Below are 22787 nucleotides of genomic sequence, written 5' to 3'. Positions count from 1 at the left end.
TGACTAAGGGTTTCAGAAACAGGGAATGTTAAGAACAAGAATTAAGTGATTATGTCACAAACATTGACTGGAAGTTGCTATGTTAATATATATATATATATTCTATCCACATTCATTGTTTAAATCCTATTATTATAATTTTATTATTAAAATCATTAGGAATAATCCAAAAGTTTCATGACATCCTTTAAACGTAACTAATTTTGTTTCATAGTTGACCCGTTCCTCACCGTCTGTAACGAAACCAGTCAAAATAACATAGACATTTTGTAAGAGACAAAATCCACATTTTTAACCCCCCCCCCTCCCGTCCCTAGCGGAACTACTTTAGTTTATAGGATGTCATTAGTCTTTTGGGTTGTTCCCTCAGTATTATGCAATTGATGACTATATATTTTATTTGTATTATATTTAGGGTTTTGATTTTAACAATAACAGGTTAATTACAACAATAACCAATGCAGGGAATTAGGAATTAGCCAAACTGATCAAATATCTTATCCCAAGGTAACCAATTCCCATTCCCGTAAGAGCATGCTGCATTTCATAGAAAGCTGACAATGAAAGTCTAGTGCCTAAGTTCTTGTATATTCCAGTGAAATATCAAATGATGCATATTTTATTTTAAATTCTTGTATATCTCAGTTAAATATTAAATGACACATGTTTCATTAAGCTAAAATCTAAAGGCAATATAAGAATAATTAACATGCACAAGTTTAAAGCTTCCACCTTTGATATCTATATTCTTTCTTGACCTATTAGAAATAATCATTGCCACAGTTCAAATCACTGTTGATCTTACTGCTACCACCACCAACCTTTATATTGGTCTTTAGATGAACGTAACAGTGCTGGAGTAGGAAGCAGGCATACAGGCAGGCGATTGAGCGGGAAGGCAGGAATGATAAGACGGTAGGTAATTAAGACAAAAACATTAGCTGTTAGTTAGTTATTAGCACTGCAACCACCTAGAGTTAGGCTACCTAATGTTGACTTGGTAGAAGCATGTTCAATTCAGAAATAGAGTGAACAATATAAATGTACAAGTACATTCTGAAGTCCAAAAAATCTTGTTCACATGCACATGTATGTTGTTCACTCCACTCCTGATTCAATAGCAGATTGAATGTTCCATTATATTCTGTTCCAACAATTCCAAATTTGGGGCTACATTTTCTGATTCAAAATGTACTGGTTTGTTATGCTTTGCGGGAAAAATATACCAATGCACAACACTATAATGCATCTTGCCCAGATCATCTAGGCAGTTATTGCATCATGAATTGAAAGTAAATATTGTGTGCAGATACATCTGATCTAGAGTACTCATATCTGCTTGGTAATTTGGAATTCTGTTTGGTTCTGTTGTTATAAATACAATGAATTTAACTGAATGACCTGGCGTAAAACATTTCGTATTAATTGTTTTGGCTTCATTTATGGATAGACTGGTAATCTTATGTTCAAATCTATTCAAGATTGACATTGGCTTATTCCACTCACGAAGTAACATCAATCCTGTGCTGCAGAATATTTGAAATGATAGCCTTTTGTATATTTGATGTTGTTGTTCAGAGAATAATGATAATCCGCAGTGACCAAGTCAGCATAAGTATATTTGGACAGAATGAATTATCACAATATTGGAAAGGAAGAGTATACAATAATTAGTTCTTGTCTACAATGGACATTAATAAAAGCAACACACAGTATAGACAGACACTTGTTAGAAGACAGTAAGTCAGAGAAGATCACTAACACTTCCCAAAATGCATTTGTTCCCTGTACCGATTTGCTATTCAGTGCAAAATGGGGCGATAGTGACAAAAGATGACCTTAATTTACAGAGCTGATCCTTATCTTGCCTTGCAAGTGAGGTATTTCTTGTCACTATCCACCCATGTTGCACTGAATAGCAACTCAGACTTAGGCCTAAAAAAATTGTTTGATTGGTGTAACACGACCAAACACTTTTTCTAGGCCTTACAGGCAAGAAATGCATTGTGGGAAGTTTAAGATATCTTCACTGACAATAAGTATTGTCAGGAACCCAATAGACAGGCCTGCCACCTTTTCCATACACGCACCTGTTCCACTTGAGTAAGAGGTATGTCCAGGTAGCAATTCACACTGAGCCGAATTAGTCTCAAACACAATGGCACAGTTCAATCACCTCTATAACAAGCATTGCATAAAAAATTTGACCTCAAGCTTTATAGAATATGAGTTTTTGTACCCAATTCATTCAAATGTCATGCAATGAATGTACAAACATATTGGAGGTTAGAGAACTGCACCCTGAGAAATTAGGATGTTTTAAGATCATAGCATCCAGTGTTCGAAATATGCCTCAAAAAGTTACAGGCCAGCCGGCTTGACCTTAAAAAGTTACCGGCCAGCTGGGCCGGCAACTAGATGCCAGTCAGAAAAGTTACTGGCAAGGCCAAAAAGTTACAGGCCAATGGCCGGCTGACCGGCCCTATTTCGAACGCTGATAGCATCCCACAAATGAGTGGGATACCTCAACATCACTCTCACTGAAATGGAGCAGGTGGTATTATTGCTTGAATAAATAGCATATAGCTTGTATTGATATATGTATTAAGTTTGAGCACTGCTTTCCCAGAGGCTGCATGCTATTTTTTTTTGCTTGTAATGTTTTGTGCAGTTTCAGTTTTTTTTATAGCAAATAAAAAAGAAAATTTGACATTCTACTTCTCCTACGCATTCTAGGAGAATGTTTTACAAACATGTTCGATCAATGATGATTTTGATCATCTTTTTTAATCTTCAAACTCTCCTAAAAAAGTAAGAAAAATCAAATCCTCTTATGAATGCACATTATGAAGTGGAAAGTTCAACTCAAACTACCATGATCTGCATTTATTTCAAACAAGCCCAAATTAGCAGTTTTCTTTTAGCTGGCTATAGCATGGCTATATTCCGAGCTCAAATTAGCAGTTTTCTTTTAGCTGGTTATAGCATGGCTATATATTCAAAGCCTATAGGTTCACATTGGGTCTATAAGTATTAATTTCTTACCACACAGTCTGTCCACTACAAACACCACCAATGTTAAAGAGATTTAAAAACAATGCATGTTATTCACACATACAGTACAATTGGCAAATTATTCCAGTTGAAATCCATACACCCCCTATGGAAGACATGACCTTAATCTCCCACACAGGGAGTGTGAATTTCAAATGGGGTTACCTGTATGGGTGACTCCATTTGATATCTACACCCCCTGTGTGGGACATTAATGTCATGTTTTCCATATGGATTTCAACTGGAATAGTCCATACACTATGCTGGCTATTCTACTTCATATTCCCAGCATTTTCTGCACCTTTGAAGAGGTTTGGAATTCCATCCAAATTCTACAGTATAATCCATTAATTTTCATAAAATGAACAGGTTATGGAGCAATAATTATAGAATTCCTGAGTGGGGACAAACCCATTAATACCAAATTAGATCTCAATAACAAATACTCTCAGCATTCACCTAGAATTGCACATAAAATGGGTGAATTGCATAGTAGTCTTTTTAACAGAGGGGTTGAAGATTTTGAATGGAATAGCCCATTTGTCTACTTTGCTTGAAATTATTAGAAACATATGATCAATAGTAAAATGTTACACAGCAAGCTCATTTCTAATCATTGCATAATTTTCAATAACCTTCTTGTGGTACCTTATAACATTTCCATGTTTCTTTATCAGTGAGGACAGCAACAAACATTTTTCTACTGATCACATCACAAACAACACCTATGTGTGCAACAAGCAACTAAACTATCCATGGGGATACACTCCTTGCTCTATATTTTAGATTAAGTTTGTTTTTATCTTTCTGCCACTGGTTGTCATTCTTGTACATCCCCCAATTCAATCAAAGTGTACCTCTGAGCTGTATCTAGTTGCTTGTTGCACCAGCATACATATAAAACGCAAAACGAATTGACACAACGAAACAATACAAGACATTTTTTAGCCCATCACATGAATAAACAGGAATTTTGTTTCATCTAGCGAAACATATCTCATATCGTTATTAATTTGGCAGACGGCTGAATCAGGATTTTTCTTTTTGATAAATTCATGTTACACACAGATTATTTTGAATTAGAGAACATGGGATCAAACATATAAATTTTTTAACAGTGTTCAGCATGATAACTGAAAGAGGACGTCATACAGGGCTAGCTAATGGTGCAGCGCAGTATGGTCGACGCCGAACACAGTTCAAAAAACTTATATGCTGCCCTCTTGAGTTTTTAAACTCTTTTTCAAGCATTTGGCCCAGCACAGCGCTTAAAAGCGCTGTGCTGGGCCACTATTCTCAAATTCAAAATAATTCATGCGTAACCTGACTTTAACAAAAAGATGAATCCTGATTCGGTCATCTGCCAAATTCATAACGATATATTATACACACATGTATACATGACATATAAAATCAGTGACACTGAATTGATAGCAAGATGAATATGATCAGAAAACAAAAAGTAACTCATTATCCAAACAGAATTTGAAATAAATATATTTGTTATAACAAAAGTAGATAAAAACAGAACAATCATGTGCTTGGAAATCAATCATTTCATACTTTTGCTTTGAATATGCAATGTTAGGTGTGCTGAGGCTGCATACTGCAAAGGTGTGCTGAGGCTTGTGGATCAACATCTCGGCGTTGTTCCTGTGCGTAGCGAACTAAAAATCACTGCGCTTTTTGCTTTTTTGTAAATTTTTTATTGTTAATATGTAAATTCTGAACAAGCATTTCTAAAATGTCGATTTAAATTCTGACATGCATTAAAATAATTTTAAGACACCAAAAAAGTGTTGCCTTTCCTAAAATCAAGAGTTACTTATTGCCTTCAAAATATTATGAATTTTGCAGTACAGAGAGCACCTAATATGTTCTGCAAAGGTATCACTATATCTACACTAAACAGCAAATATATTTGGCAATTAAGCTTTTCCATGGTACATCTACACCAGGGTTGGAGTGTTAATATCAGACAACTTGAGTCACATGCCCAACTCGCAATCCCATGTGTTGAGCTCTGGCAATAAACAGGGTTGCAGCCCACTGGTAGGGTTATATTTTATTCTTTCCAAGAATTTACGTACCCATTTTGACTTTGTTTCCAAATTGAAAACAACATGCTTGTCTTCACAGACAAGTTATTATATTTGGTATTGCTTTATATTCTCCTATAATATTTTTCACCCTGATGTGGCACGGACGTCACCCGTTGAGGCAGCTGTTTCGCACGCGCATCTATGCAGCGTCTTTAAGCTTGTGTGTGCGTACGGCAGCATTTTGAGCATCCGCTACCTACTTGAAGCTGCACCTAATGAAAAACGCAGACGTCACTGCCACATTAGGATGAAAAATGGCATAGATAGATATGGAAAAGCTTATATAAAAATGCTAATATTTATGAGATTGTCAGTCTCTTACACCTGTTAATAGTGTGCTTGTACTACATTTATTGTACAGTAGAGTTAAGACATGTTGATAGATTCTGAGTAAGAGACTATGTAAGGACAATCATCATTAAACATGTTGAGAAGCCAGACAAAATGGAAGACCACAAAAAGCTAATGGAAGAAAGACATATGAATACACATACAATGATGATATAACTCGTAATGGACATGCAAACGTGAACGGTCAGTATCGCCTTCTCATAGTTAATTAAAATTGTTTCACAAAATGGAAAACGGATAACACTGACCACTGGCACTCAACAAGGGGCAAATTCAATCCCTAACTTAACTGATTGCTTTATTCAGTCCGTCAATCAAACATTGATTCAAAATCAGTTATAGAGTGTTAGGTATTGAAGTTATTCCCCAGCCAGCCATGGAGACAAAGATCTCACCCTGATATCTGCGTATATTTGGTGTATTTAATGGCGCTGCATGTATGGGAAGGTTGTGAAAGGAAAGGGAAATAAAACAACAAACAGATGTATGATCCACTGATTGACATTAATGGTATGATTTGAACCCAGGACCTCTGGGTTCCGAGACCAAGATCCTCCGATCCACTGATTGTGATTAATGGTACGATCAGTATCTTGAACCCAGGACCTCTGGGTTCCCAGACCAAGATCCTCCGATCCACTGATTGACATTAATGGTATGATCAGCAACTTGAACCCAGGACCTCTGGGTTCGAAGACCAAGATCCTCCCACCCATTAATGGTATGATCAGCAACTTGAGCTCAGGACATCTGGGTTCCCAGACCAAGACCAAGATCCTCCCACCCACTGATTGACATTAATGGTATGATCAGCTATTTGAACCCAGGACCTCTGGATGTATGATCCACTGATTGACATTAATGGTATGATTTGAACCCAGGACCTCTGGGTTCCCAGACCAAGATCCTCTGATCCACTGATTGAAATTATTGGCATAATCAGCAATTTGAACCCAGAACCTTTGGGTTCCCAGACCAATATCCTCCCACCCACTGATTGAGATTAATGGTATGATCAGCTATTTGAACCCAGGACCTGTGGGTTCCCAGACCAAGACCCTCCCAGCTGAGATATCATGAAAGCTTTTAGCATCAGAGTTTAGTAGCTGGTAAATCCCAAACAATTCCAAATCATAGTTCTCCTGCTTCTCTGGCAATAGCATGAAAGAAATGCAGAATGCAATGACGATTTTGCAATGGAGTCTCGTACATACACATAAAATGATTTCTTTGATATGTGTTTATGCAAACAAATTAAAAAAAATAAAATTGCAAAATTAAATATGATTTTGAAATCAAAACTTGGTAGAATTTTACAAATGGTATACTCAAAATGGTTATGGTATGTGACTATATTCACAACTGTGATACCATCTAAATACTTTTATTATCTGTACCATCTCTACACACATTTCCATGCGTCGATCTGGTCAAATCTGAGAAATCATTGAGAAATATGAGAAATTGCCAGGTGTTAAATTCCTACATAAGCCATTGATAACCTTACCTTTGATCGGCCGACCTGGTTGTTGGTTCTTCTTTTGTAAAGGAAGATTGAGTGCTATGTAATGCTCATGGTTGCTAACTATCCTTAGTAGGTCAAACTTCATCTCAAAGAATGGCTGTGTGGTGAAAAGAAAATATACACTCTAGTCACTTGGAAATTTTATAGGAAGCGCTTATCATGGGGGAGGCGCTAATCGGCCGAATATAGTATAACACTATGTGCAATGAATTAAGGTTATCATTATCACATGCTATTTATGTATTATACCAGTACAGTCCTGTAGATAAAACAGCCTTGGAGCAAAATGCTGGTGAAAATCACTACAGGCCAGCTTGCATATTAAAGGCTGTCAGCAATAACCTTACCTTGGGGTCAGCAGGGTCAAAGTGATCTAGGTAACAGTTGATTAGTCTGAACACAAACCCTCTGTCCATGTAGGTAAAGCAACTCTGCAATTATCAGAAACAAAGAAATGAATGGCATTAATATGACATCATGAAACAGGTGTTAAAACAAAAATGAAATATGAAATGAACACCCATTATATCCAAAAGGCAGAAGGAATTATTTGGCGAATACAGTTAAAATACATACATCCCCCTATGGAAGACACAACCTTACACAGTATGAATTTCAAATAGGGTACCTGAACGAGTGACTGAATTTAAATTCTACACCCCATGTGTAAGATTAAGGTATATGTCTTCCATTGAATAGATTTCAACTGGAATAGTCCATTGCATGTGGATTATTCTCACTTTTCCATGTCTACAACATTTAACTTGCCAGTTCAGTCCCTAACCCTGCAGTCTATATAAGAAATTATGCACTTGTTGGTAATGAAACTGCAGCATAACAATGTGTACTAATAGTAATACTACAGGTGTGTACATTGGCTTACAAAACCAAAGGCAGTCCAAAGTGATGTTAACTAGGCACCTGTTCCATTGCAAAGAGTTCATTCAAAATTAATATTGCAACTAATTCATACACTCTTATATCAAAGCAGCCAATCAGAAAAGTGCTGATTGTGTATGCCCTCCATGTACTACACGCAGTGCTTTCGCACATGTTCGCATCGCGTAGGATTGATTCATTTTCCGGGCGGGTTGGTGCATTTATATTTGGTTCTATTTTCCAATATTTTTAGTGATAATGTTGTTATCAAAACAGCAAAAATCACAATTTTTTTCTTGTGTATGAAATAGGTTAATCAATGTGTATCACTAGTTGCTCGAGAAATTGTACAAAATAATGCACTTGTACTGAGATGTTGATGCATCTAATGCACTCCCCCCCCCCTTTGGACTTGTGCATTAGAAGCATCAACATGTATGTATGTGTGCATTATTTTGTACAATTTCACTCACAACAAGTGATACATGTTTATTAACCTATAAGTGGTAGACAAAGTGTCCTGAATTCTTACCTTGATAAACTTGGCTAGATGTGAGTTTGCCTCCTTGGCTTCTTGGCTATGCTCGTTGTACTTTTTCAGAATGATTGGCATGAGATACGTCACCAAGTTACGCAGACCGTTCTCAAATTGAGTTGAGAATCGTGAGTGTCTAGGCGCTTTCAGTTTGTCCTGTTTAATCAACGTCTGGGACATACTCTTGGTGAGTACAGCAAAGAAGAACCATAGATGCTATATAATGGAGGAGATGGAGAGAGAGAGATATGAAATATTAATATGGATATGAAAGGAGTGCACTTGGTTTACAAGTTGTTTTTGATTGATCAGGAAGCACACACACACAAAAACACCCCATACTTGTAAAGGCAGGCAACCAGGGACGCATACACACACACACGTCTGAGAAAACACCATACAACTGGGGACCCACACATTTTTTACTATCCAACCACACGGAGGAATCACCATCAAACTGGGCAACACCCTATACCGGGTAACTGCGAACTCATATTTATATGCTTTAACATGCAATTTGGGCCAACCTGGAACGTTCTGGCAACCGGTGACATCCACAGTTCCTGTGTGTCTGCATTTGAAGTGCAGTTTCTCATGTGTGTGTGCCATATTTGAAGGACTACGTATAAAACAGTGCAAATTTTGGTAGTTGTATCTGTTTCCAAGTACATTTTGGTACCTACCAAAGGGGGACTAAGCATCAAACACATTTTTTACAGAATTTGTATAGTCAATTGAATATACCAAAAAACATTGACCATCAACACTTTAAAATGTATCCTCTTTTGCAATATAGTCAATTGAATATACCAAAAAATGTTGACCATCAACACTTTAAAATGTATCCTCTTTTGCAACTTTAAAAGAATTTTGTACACCCCACATATGCACCCCCCCACACACACACATATATAGTGTACCTTGAGAAGATGTTTGATAACTTGAGCATCGTGTATAGATCTCAAAGACACTCCCAGATTCTTGACTAGTTCTTCATGGATGGTCTTCTTGTGTTCAGACTCCTTCTCTGTCTCAAACACATACTGAAATAAGTAACAATAGAGAAAAAGAGATCATAAAACATCATAAAACAGTTTATTACAAAGAAAGTCATGCTAACGGTTGCCATCTTGAAGAGATATCACTGTAGGCCTGTATCTTGTTCATACAGAAAATACAAAACATTTGATTATATTGTGCAACTGGCAAGACAATTTGAAAACCACACTGTGAACAGATATTTGGGTGGTATAGATGACTTCTAATGGCAGTATGCGCACACATCATCACAATTAGTATTGTTTTTTGCCTGGCAGTATGCGCACAAATCATATTTTGTATATATGCTTCATATTTTAGGGCCCATGCTTTTAAACTTCAACCACATCACAACAATGCTATCGAACAGTGCAGTGGTTGTATGCAGTTCGCTCAAGTATATCGATATATCAGTCCTTTGCCTTTGTTGATAAACATTGTGATCAACTCATCTTTAGGTGATGCTTTGATTCTTTTGTTCAAAGCCAATTGAAGAAAACACAGATATGTGTAAATGTGAGCATACTGTGACTAGCAGTATAAAGCTTCAACCAGCAGTACACATAGGCAATAATAATAGTGAGATTACACAGAGAAATAGGCACCTGTTACTATAGAAAAAATATTAAATTCATGTACATTGTGGAACATTTAACTACACTTGTTACTCCGCTACTAATCATGCGAACTACACGCTGGTACAACGCTACTCTATGCGTCCATATCAGCGAGGCTATCTGCGTACAACTGCTTACTACGCACAGCCACGCAAAGAGTATGTTCCACGATGTACACGAATTTGATAATTTTTCTATAGTCAATCAGTATAGCACTTTACCCTGAGATTACCTATTAATCCATAATTGGACCCGCTAATGCAATTTCAGTAGATTTTAATTTTTTGTATAACCATTCTCATGCGCAAATACAGCACACCAAGGTCAGCATGCTGCACTCTATACATCTCTACAAACAATCTTTCTTCTCAAATGGTCAGAAATGTATTCATTGGTACACTGCATTAACTAGAAAAAGGCCGATATGAGCAAGTGAAATTTTAAGTCAATCAATACGACTAATCTCTCACCTTGACATAGGAATGCAGCACGTCATCTCTGTTGACTTGGTTCACTTGTGTCACTATAAAGATAATCAACCTAGGGGAAATAACCAAAATCAAAATGAGTCAATGTCTCCATTTGTGGCTCTGTTTTGCATGGACTTGCCTGAAGTCAAATGTATGGTGGTAAATTATTTATCTACAACAAAGGTCTCTTAAATTATACATCTCATTTTTAAATAATCAAGCCTCATTACATTGTGAAATGATTTGAGATAGCTAAGCACATTGCAAATGCATGTGATGGGTGGTCAGGGATGTAACTGGGCACCATATCCATTTTCTAAAAATTCATCTGGTCCTTGGACAGGTGACTGAGGGTTTGTGTGTGGTATTGAACATGTGGGGGGGGGGTTGTACGGGGAATAGGCTGCAGGATATCACCCCCTCCTAAAAAGTTTTTTGCTTTAAAAAAAAAAAATTATGACGAATTATCATTATTCAATTCTGGAAATGAAAAAAAAATTATACATTTCCAGATTTGTTTGCCCACATTTCGAATCCGTCACTCCCAGAAGATTTACATCCCTGGGTGGTGGTTAATTTGGTTACGGTTCGCTATCTCTAAGGTTCGCTATCTCTAAGGTTCGCTATCTCTAAGGTTCGTTATCACTAATTACGAAAAAGGTCCGCTATACCTAAGGTTCGATATCACTAATTTTGAAAAAGGTTCGGTATTTCTAAGGTTCGATATCACTAATTTTAAATAAGGTTCGCTATCTCTAATTTTAAATAAGGTCCGCTATCACTAATTTATTGAAGGTTCGCTATCTCTAAGGTTCGCTATCACTAATTTAAAATAAGGTCCGCTATCTCTAATTTTAACAATCCCGGTATCCCTAAGGTTCGCTATCTCTTATTTTAAATAAGGTCCGCTATCTATAAGGTTCGCTATCTCTAAGGTTCACTATCTCTAAGGTTACTATCACTAATTTCAAATAAGGTTCGCTATCTCTAATTTTAAATAAGGTTCGCTATCTCTAATTTTAAATAAGGTTCGCTATCTCTAATTTCAAGTAAGGTTCGCTATAGCGGTCCTTATTTAAAATTAGAGATAGCGGACCTTATTTAAAATTAGAGATAGTGGACCTTATTTAAGATTAGTGATAACGAACCTTAGGTATAGCGTACCTTAATCGAAATTAGTGATAACGAACCTTAGAGATAGCGAACCTTAATTAATTAGGGATAGCGAACCTGAAACAAAATTAGTGATAGCGAACCTTAGGTATAGCGGACCTTTATTGGAATTAGTGATAACGAACCTTAGAGATAGCGAACCTTCAATAAATTAGTGATAGCGGACCTTATTCAAAATTAGTGATAGCGAACCTTATTTTAAATTAGTGATAGCGAACCTTATTTAAAATTAGTGATATCGAACCTTAGAACTAGCGAACCTTATTCTAAATTAGTGATATCGAACCTTAGAAGTAGCGGACCTTTTTTTTTTTTTTAGGTATAGCGAACCTTTTCTCTATTAGAGATAGCGGGATTCTGATCTCCATAGACTTTACACGTTAGTGATAGCGAACCTTAGAGATAGCGAACCTTAGAGATAGCGGACCTTAGAGATAGCGGGATGTCACCGGTTAATTTGAGGATATGTAACAAGCCCTTGTGAAAAGTAACATTCATTGATGGATGAGTAAAGCAAACCTGATCAACCTTAATTGCCTATTTTCTTTTGTATTGAGACATGGATTTGGATTCTAATATAACAGTTTTAATCTTTTAATCTGAAATTTGTGTAGCACAAAAATGTTTCCATCATAGTATGAGATTGCTTCTTACCTAACTACATTGAGCTGTACTTCATCCATAAGGGTGATAGGCAGTAGACGGAACAGCTGATTGAGTATCACGGGTAAAAACTCAATCAGGACATGAACTTGTACTGCATGCATAGCCTGTGAACAAGAACAACATATTATAATAACATTAACCTTAAATTGATCTTTGATTGTATCAGGCTTTTACTGAATTTGCTGTTGGATATGTATTACTTGTTATTCACTCAAAATATTTTATATTGAAATCACCAAATACACAAATATGACCAATTTTTAATCCACTTTCATCATGGCGTGTACTATAAAATTAACCAATCAACACAAATTCACAATGCCACGTAAGAACAAGTGTATTTTCTGCCTATGACTGATATCATTGTATTATCAATACACAGTGTCAACACCTTGTATTAAAAATATTTTTTCCATACTCCGTTGGTGAGCGACGGCGATTGGTATTTCACTGAACGCAAGAAAAGGAGTCCTATCTGATTGGCTAGAAATCGATCGCTAGATCGCTCAGTGGTAAAGTACAAACTCAAAATGTATTCAATTCTATTGAAATCAATATTCTAAATTTCTAAAGTCTGCACAAAAAGAAACTCAGCTGTTATAAACACGCCTATAGCTTCAGAACTAATAATTGTTTTCACATCATTTCAACATAAAAAGAAGGATGGTTTATTTACGCGCATTTTGATACCCATTTTGTCCAATTTTGTTCAATATTAACAATACAGCAGTGTTTTGGAAGAAAAATAGCCGAACTTAAAAGTTGCAGCTATTTGTATTGATTTGAAGTAAGTGTGAAGATAATGGCGGGCTTTACGTGCTACCGTGCTGGCATAATAACCATTGATCGCTGTAAACTGCAACTTTTAAATGCGGGTATTTTTCTTTAAAAACACTACTGTGTTGTTAATATTGAACAACATTTGACAAATGTGGTATCAAAATGCGTGTAAATAATTCATCCTTCCCTCTATGTTGAAATATTGTGAAAACAATTATTAGTTCTGAAGCAATAGTCGTGTTTATAACAGCTGAGTTTCTTTTTGTGCAGACTTTATTATTGACACAGATAAAGAAAGTTTACATATGCATTGTGTTATAGACTTGCGATTTAATATTCTATACAAGCACCTGGATCTTAGCTGAATGGGCTAAACGTGTTCCTTTATATAATTGTAATTCTCAAACAGTTAAATATATCACAATTTTGATGAACGATTTAAAAATCGTTACGGATAAAATGCAGTAAAATATATCCACAGTAAACAGCAATTGCTGCTAATTAGTGTATTGCATTTCAAGTTAGTGTATTGGAAACAAAACATGGGTTTTACCTGACAACAAATAGAATTTTCTTGTAATAGCAACATCATATGAGGTACTGAGCAGGCGGAAATAGTAATAATGTGTAGAATAAAATCTCTGTGGTATCTTATATGATAGTCATATTGTGTAAATGGTATGCTTAGCCTGAGTCGCTTGGCCTATCTCGAACATAATCGCCATGCGTAGCTGTTGAAAAACGAGAGGATTCGCCGTACCATCACGGCACTTTTTGACACCAAGATATAGGGATGATGACGCTGTGCAATAGTCCTCTCTATAATAACAACACTGTGACTCACTGTTGAGTACAGGTACAAGTCCTACTACATACACACCATATTACACATAATGCTATGAGTGGCAGGTAGAAATCAAGACAGTTGACTTACTTTGACACTTTGTATAACATCTAGTGCATTGGATCCTGAACCATCCCATACATCACACGTAGCAAAGAAATTGTGAAGGTGAGAAGACTGCAAGAAAATACAAGAAATCTAGTTAACTACATAGCATAGATCCCCTACATGTGACATTGAATGGGCTATTCTATTTAAAATCCACACTACCCCTGTGGAAGATTTTGGAAATATCTTCCACAGGGGGAGTGTGAATTTCAAATGGAATGAAGACATAAGGAGCTCCATTTGAATTTCATACACCATCCGAGAAAGATTCAACCTGAATCTTCCTGAATCTGAGGGAGGGTGTGTTTCAAATGGAGCTGCCTATAATGTGCCCATTCTATTTGAAATTCATACTCCCTCTGTGGAAGATATTTCCAAAATCGTCCACAGGGGTAGTGTGGATTTTAAATGGAATAGCCCAGTGCCAATAGCCTGTATTATTACTTGAACAGCAAGTTTGGTGTACAAAATTACAAGGAAATGGTGAATACAGGAGAATTTCTTAAGAATCATATAGGTTATATAGAATCGGGTCCAGGAGCAAAAGAGCTACTTTTCTACTGAATAACCTGCTTTACCTCGTGTGGCCTGATGGAGTCACCATTGAAAGGGGTGTCAATTGGTCCAATACTAAGAAACCAATCAAGTTTTGCGAGGTCCAGATTATCAGACCGTTCATATTTTCCAGGGCAAAACAAATCAGCTGATTCTTTTAAAATCCAGGTCAAATTGATGTTTCATTAAAGGTACCATTACATGCTTGCTTGGAGAACGACCAAAAGTTTTCTTTGAACTTCTTTTCTTTGTTTCTAGAGTCTTTGTCTTTCTTGAGACAATTATATCTAAGGAATATTCCTCTCTAAGGTTTAAACCTACGATAGGATGTATGTGGCAATGGCATATGTGCTACCCACCCATATCCTGGTATGTTTGAAGGGAGGTAGCAATGTTGTAGGGTTTTGTGGCTTTCATGAAGATTAAGGTTAGTAAACAGCAGTCTGTTAACCTTGCCTATCATGGATTTTGCAAGTTGAAAGGTTTAAGGGTACCCAAACCACAGCCATGTTCATTGGGACACATGCATGATTTACATTAAGGGGAAGCTTGTACAATCCTGTTCTCTCACGTCCAGGGACCAGCTCTCCATGATGTGATAACAATTACTCACTGGTGACATTACCTTAAGAGTACACATAAATTAATTTGATTTCCTTTTGATCAAAGTTTTGATTAATATCCTGTATGAATATTGCAATGAATTGCAAAGGTTCAAGCAGCTTGACATCTTACCTCTGTGTAGACGGTAGACCTCAGTTTCATCATGACTTTGAGCAGTTGTTTGCCACTGTCAATCCACTTCACATCTGGCCCTATGGACTGAGAAAGAATTCAACATTTGTTCGGTAATTCCATTATTATTCCATTTCAAAAACAATCCTCCTCCCTCATTTACAATACACACTCATTGACCTAGTACAGTGTTAATGAGAATGGGCTACAGAGGGAGTATGACTTTCAAATGAAATAAACACATTAGCAGCTCCATTTGAAACTCACTCTCCCTCAGAGGGGAAATGAAATTCAAATGGAGCTGTCTAATATGCTCATTCCATTTGAAATTCATATTCCCCTATGGCAAATATTTCCAAAATCTTCCACAGGGGTAGTATGAATTTTAAATGGAACAGCCCAATATGTATTTAGTAATGCTTACCTTTCCAAGTCCCACTCCTCTGGCATTGAGATAACCTGCCGGTAAGTTTGATGCTACTGCAGCAGTCACCTCACCGCAGTTGATTCTGTATAATCACAACACATTTATAAGGTATTATTTTATTATAGTAAGAACAATGATGGGTACTGAATATTATACTTCAAGGAAAATCACATATTTTCTATACAAAATATTTAGCCTTACTACTCCATCAATAATTCATCAACATTACTACTCCATCAATTGATCAACATGCATAACTATTAGATTGTTATTATTTGATTGCTTTCATGTTTTCATGTATCTGGTATACCATAGAGTTCTGTCTACAATCATATATACCACTAAATGACTGTTTTATTGATGAAAAGAGACATAAGGCAGACACCTTCCACAAAAGCATACCAATAGATTGGTCTTAAAAAATTATTTGTACAGCCGACTTTATCAGCAATTTATTTGCTCAAAATTCCAAATAATGTTTTTGTGGAGGGTGTCTGCCTTTTGTCAAAAAACATTCATTTAGAGGCATATGCTTTTAGATGGAACTCTATGGTATAATATAAATGTGTCTCTAAAAGGCCAAAATCAACATTTTTACTGTTCTGGTTTAGAAATCAGCAAAATGTAATACTTTCTTCACCCAATTTCCATATATTCTCCTTTTTGAAGATTAGTTATATGCTTTTCAAATGTACCTTACACTATCATAAGTCAACATAATATACCAGGGTTTTTATTTTTATACTATTTGCAATTAAATTCAGTACTGCATGCTTCCCAAGCCGGTAAATATATTTTAGACTCATAGGTTTTAATGTGTGGCTACTCTAAACCACAAAATTAACCCACCACATGACTTGTCCTAACACAAAAAATAAAGAGCCCAAAAATATCCTTGTATACAGTACAATATTGGAGCCCTGCCAGGTTGGTTTATCTACCAACCAACACATGCTCATGATCAGGAACTAGCTAATATTAAATCATTTATTTGATAATTTATCAATTTCAAACAATTACGCAAAAATCAGAAAGAAGAATTATGCTGTCCACATGGCCCACTACAATTGTGAATAGCAGTAAGCATGAACTACTTCGCCCATAAATTAGGAGGTACCTAGTAGATATACTAGGCACCAAACCATGATTACTATCAAGGCAACTCAAAACTTAGTTGCCATGACAATGGAATACAAACAATACATTTATGGGACTTACCTTCCTTGATCCAACAGCGGTATCCAAGCATAACCGACTAGATAGATAAACAAATAGAAGACAAAACACTTGTAAATAAATTATACAAGATGAAATTTTTTTTTTAAATTACATTTTAGTGTAAGTTCCTATAGTCTATATATCTACCTTAAGTCACTGGCACTAGCTTTGAAGTTCAGTGTGTTCTGTGTCAGCTTAGCGTTACTTGGCACGTGTACATACTTTTTATGCGTGCAATCAACATGCCAAGATATGTCTAAGCCAACGCAGCACATGCTGAACTTCAAAGCTAGTGCCGGTGACTCGAGGTAGATATATATACTATAGTGATAATTTGACCTAAATAAACCTATATATCCCACAATGCACTTCTCCAGGGTCAATTATTGTCACCACTCTGCAAGTATATAAAAATAGCAGGTGAAATCCTATCATCAAATGTAAACATGAAAATGCTCCCTAGAATAGGGTATTGTTATCGGTCTGAATAAAGATATTTGTAATTTTTCAAAATTGTCAAAAATACTTAATATATAACATACCGATATTGTATATATTGATGTATATATAGAGAATAGATTATGAGATTAGTATTGCATGCACACAGCACAGCAGTTAATAGACCTTTTCAAATCTGAAGTTTTCCGAAGACAACTGCTTATGATGACCCAGTTTATAATAATATTCTAGGTTATCATGCAGCTGCTGGGTGCATCACTTGTATTAGTTGTGCTGTGCATATGTCACTAGCGAGTACTTATATGAATTTACACAAAGGACGCTTGGGTATGCTTTATTCCGCTGCCTACGCACCTTGTGCATATGCCCTGGTTTTCTGAACATTTCCGACTGATTTGAAAAGGCCTATAGGCTAGTAGTGAATAGAGATGTGAAACAAATTACACACTTGCTCACCCCCTTAATCAGTCATTCACCTCATCCCTCATTGGCCCTCCCTCACTCACCCCTCCCTCATTCATCCCTCACTCACTCACCCCTCACTTATATGGTAGACATGGAAGTTTGAACATGATTACATTCATAAACAGTTGCAAATAGTTTGTGAACTACACATTTGTAGTTAACCTACAAATTAGATTGTAGAACACAAAACAAAAATCAAATTCCTGTGCCAGTATGTGCTACTACTGTAATATTCACTTTAAACAATTTTGTTTTAATACAGCATTTCACTTTTTATAGGGTTTTCTTTTCACACAAGCTTTAAACGATAGCAAATTATTGTGCTTATTTTTACACCAACTTAAAACATGAAAATAGTGTTAGAAACTTTAAATGTGCTTGAATTTCCACTTTCTATTGCTTCTGTTCATGAAATAAACACTTAAGCAAATCCATTACACAAAGAGTATTTGAAGTTCACAGATATATTTTGATAATATATGCATGATGAATCAATATAATAACAATCATGACAATATAGAAGAGTATAGTCTCCAAATAGCAATCTATCTACTAATACAAAAACAAAGTTGCACAGATGTTGGTTTGCAAAATTGGGCATAAAATAATGATGGATTCTTTTTTTATAATATAAACATCTACGATATAAAATATTCAAGGCAAGTTTCATATATCAATTCAAGGAGTGTTTGGAGATGCATACAGATACAATACTTGGCATGAAATATCACTTTGGTTAAGTCACAAAACATGATGCTTGTTCAAAGAATATTTTGCTTCTTGAAGAAAATTATTGACAAAAAAAAAGGTGAAATCCATTACCATATTATAAAGGAAGGCAAGAATAATGCTATCTTTTAAACAAGTCATGTTTTGTTTTTAAGTAATCAATCTACTACTATGCACTATATATGAAAAGAGTAGGTCCCAAACTTTGCAATTATGGAACACACCAATATCATGCATAAATATCATACTGGTCTAAGTCAAGAATCAAGTTAGCTAGCTAGGACAGAAAGGCTTGATTAGCTATACCTTCAATGGGCTCCGCTAGTATTGTGCAGCAGAGTGGTGAAGGGTGGAACGAAGGAAGGAAAATATGGTGGTGTTAACTAGAAAAACTCAACTCATAAATTAGAAGTAGAAGAGTAGAGGATATTGGGTGAATGCTACAAATGGACTATTCCATTAAAATCCACACTACCCCTGTGGAAGATTTAGGAAATATCTTTCACAGGGGGAGTATGAATTTCAAATGGAATGAACAACAGCTCCATTTGAAACTCACCCTCCCTCAGTGGAAGATTCAAGAAGAATCTTTCACAGAGGGTGTATGGAATTCAAATGGAGCTGCCTAATGTGTTCATTCCATTTGAAATTCATACTTCCCCATGGAAGATATTTCCAAAATCTTCCACAGGGGTAGTGTGGATTTTAAATGGTATGGCCCAGTTCAAAACTGGTAAAAACTGCCTTATGGAATGACTCCTCCTCGTTACTTTCATCACATGTTGAAGTTTTAACATCATTAGTAGCAAAATAAGGGATTTGTAGCACCACCCATTGCTTTTGTTAATAAGTTTTCAAAATACAACAACACTAGTACATGTATTACAAAGTGCAAATTTAATACATAAAATAACCAGATTAAAATGTGATCGGGAAATAAGTTGGCCATTAGTAATTCTGTGGATTGAACTTTCTATTTGTACAATAAAATGTTCATTCCATAAATACTTTAAAACCCAAAATAGTTTAGTATCTCCATCTACTGCCACTCGAAATTGGGACATAATAAACACATAATACTTTGAAATAATAGGATAAGTGAATCGAGTCCTTACACTTGTCAATGCACACACCCGCCGGTTATCGTGTGACAAGAAATTTAGAGGTTCATGTTAGAATCACACAATGCGATTTTGCTTGTTCAACAAATGAGGCAAATTTAATGCTCTGTGTGATAGCCATAGGCTTCAACATAAAAAAAGTTTTGAGATATTTTCTCAAAATATGAAAAGTTATCTTAAGGGCTGGGGTATAAACATTTGGACAGTATTTATTGTGGGACATGAGAGCACATCAGACCAATCGAATTACATTCTGATTACGATGAGTGTCCTTCTGATATCAAATAATTTTGATTTTTTTTAAATTAGCAATTTAATACACATTTTATGGCAAATCATTAAAATTGATATTTTCGATATTTAACAGTACTTGAAGTAAACTTTATAAATCAGATGATGTATACTTAAAGTGTATGTAGGTGGGATGAAAAGCGACGATCAATTGAAAATTTTGACCTTTCAGTATTGAAGATATGGATTTTTTCCCCAAAACGCCAAAAAAAAATTAGGTCTTTTGGGGAAAATATCCATATCTTCAATATGAAAGGTCAAAATTTTCAATTGATCGTCGGCTTTTCCTCCCAGTTACATACACTTTAAGAATATATCATTAGATTTATAAAATTTACTTCAAGGACTGTTATATATCAAAAATGTAAAAAATATCAAATGTTAATAATTTGTCATAAAATTTGTATTATATCGTGATTTTAAAAAATGAAAATTATTTGATATCAGAAAGACATTCTTCGTATTCAGAATGCAATTTGATATGTCTGATGTGCTCTCATGTCCCACAAAAAAATACTGTCGAAACGCACAAAATGTTCATTCCAGATCCCTTAAGAACCACTGAACCAAATTACTAGGCTTGTTTGTACTCATTTTAAAGCATTTTTCATGCTGATTCCAAATATGGTCATAAAAATTTACAAATCTAAAATATTTGAATTTTGAAGAAAAAAAAAGAAACATGTCGTCTGCAGTCAACACCCACATGGATAGAGTTAATAATGTGATTCAATTAGCAACATTGGCAAATCAAGTGCAAAACAATAAATTCTGACAAAGGGTGCATGTTGCAAATTTGTTAAGGATCACAAGACACCAGATGTTCTTATATCTCAAGTGTTCACTTTCTCAATATGATGTGTGGGTTAAAAATGATGTCTTTGATATTTGCACACATGAACATATAATAAAGATCAAGGGTTTCACACCTGCTGTTGTGTCCTTCATTGGAAATTCTACTTCTGATGAGTTAAAGCAAATATAAGCATTTCAAATTTTTGACACTTGATTAAATTTGCATTTTTTTTATAAATTATATAAAAATTATTCCAGGCTTGATGTTCAATAATTTCATATCAAAAAATGACAGAGAATGTTATTCCAAAAGCAAAACTTGAAAGCAATAATTCTATGTTCTACAAAATGTAAGAATCTTTCAATTAAAATAGCAAAAAAAAACTTGTTTAAGATGAATAATATTATTTCTTTTATGCTAGAAATAAAAGTTAAAAAAGCGAGCTGTTGGAAACTGCTTTTCCACAAAAGTAGCCTGTTTAGTAAAATTTCAAAGTTTTTAGGACTGCCTAAGCGTTCGATCCTAGCAGGATCTATATCAAAGGCAATAAGGATCCTGCTAGGATCAAAAGCTCAGGCCCCTAAAAACTCTAAAACAAATAAAAATTCGAAGTTAAACATAAGCATAGGTGGCTGCATTGGCACAATTAGAAAGCTAGCATCAGGTTCAAAGTAAAGTGTGGATGTGTTATTAACATTGCTTTGTCATACATATTTTTGATATCTTCTATGGCAATGTCAGATACAGTATTATTAAAAGACTTGACCTATAGCTTACTTTACTACACATCTAAACGATTTACTTCCAATCGTAAGTATAAATTCAGCATGGTTAATAAAAACAAATAATCACATGAACCAATTTCACAAAAACCTGAATCCCCAAATCCACAAAAGTCTCTTAATCGGACACAAAAGGTTCAAGGCCTAGCAATGCATTTGAGCATTTAAAAATACACCTTTATGAAATTGGCCCACTAAGTAGGCAGACAGAAGGTTTTTTTAAGTGTCTTACCAAATGAGTCCACAATTTCTTTCTTTTTGACAGTTCCTTTTCCCATCTCACAGCTGACGTGGTAGAATCGGAAGAGAAGATGGTGCTTGTTGGTGACCTGAGTTGGGATAGCTACCTTGATCTGAAAAGATGATGCAAAGAATCAAACATTATACTTGGTGTCAAACATTCTAATCTGATGCAGTCATTTTGATCATGTATTGTATTATATATTCAACATGCATCTCAATGCTAATATCTGACTATATAACAGACTTTTATATGAGCTAGTAAAAGTTCATATGCTTCAGAAATAGAAATAGATTTGCTACATAGTCATTTGTGAAATGATCAAGGGGAATGACTCACATGTCGACAGTTTTCAATTAGAAGTTTATACACCATTTTCAGACAGGTTATGAATGCTACATCGGACATCTGGTTACTGAGTTATGATCAATTTATCAATGGCTGAAAACAATATAAAACAAAAGAATTTGAAAACTGTTTTTGCCAATATCTCAAAAATATTAGTGACATCCGACTCATTTCCCCTTGATGATCATTTCACATTTCTCTTTTCGAAAATAATGGTCAATTTCATCAGGAATTAAAAACAAAAAGCTTAGAATATTAAACACAGGACATTTTTTAACAATGCACACAGGAGCTTTGAGACTAACAATTAATTTCTTTTTTTGGCTGTAAGTATGTATCTTGAAGAAATGTGAAATGCAACTATTCAGATTTCAGAAATACCTCTTCATAAAAGTCTGGGCTTTGTGAATGATGTAGCACAGGAACACTGGATGAAGTTGTGAAGACACTCATTCCTGGCCGACCATATATACTCCGT

The 22787-nt window shown here is 35.4% G+C and overlaps 1 protein-coding gene across 1 annotated transcript in view; it reads right to left on the bottom strand.

Annotated features, from left to right (window-relative positions):
- Nucleotides 1–22787, bottom strand: part of LOC140154513 (dedicator of cytokinesis protein 9-like) — a 163169-nt gene that overhangs the window by 88858 nt on the left and 51524 nt on the right. Inside the window, 15 exon segments of the mRNA XM_072177083.1 lie at nt 3046–3060; nt 5903–5938; nt 7015–7129; nt 7380–7463; nt 8444–8662; nt 9367–9489; nt 10572–10641; nt 12399–12514; nt 14125–14211; nt 15433–15519; nt 15857–15941; nt 17078–17114; nt 19037–19051; nt 21953–22073; nt 22691–22786. Coding sequence (XP_072033184.1) covers nt 3046–3060; nt 5903–5938; nt 7015–7129; nt 7380–7463; nt 8444–8662; nt 9367–9489; nt 10572–10641; nt 12399–12514; nt 14125–14211; nt 15433–15519; nt 15857–15941; nt 17078–17114; nt 19037–19051; nt 21953–22073; nt 22691–22786 — 1306 coding nt within the window.

The sequence above is a fragment of the Amphiura filiformis genome, chromosome 6, assembly GCF_039555335.1.
Source record: "Amphiura filiformis chromosome 6, Afil_fr2py, whole genome shotgun sequence".
NCBI classification, from domain to species: domain Eukaryota; kingdom Metazoa; phylum Echinodermata; class Ophiuroidea; order Amphilepidida; family Amphiuridae; genus Amphiura; species Amphiura filiformis.
Note: the sequence above shows the minus strand (reverse complement) of the source record. Positions and strands in the feature narration are given on the sequence as shown.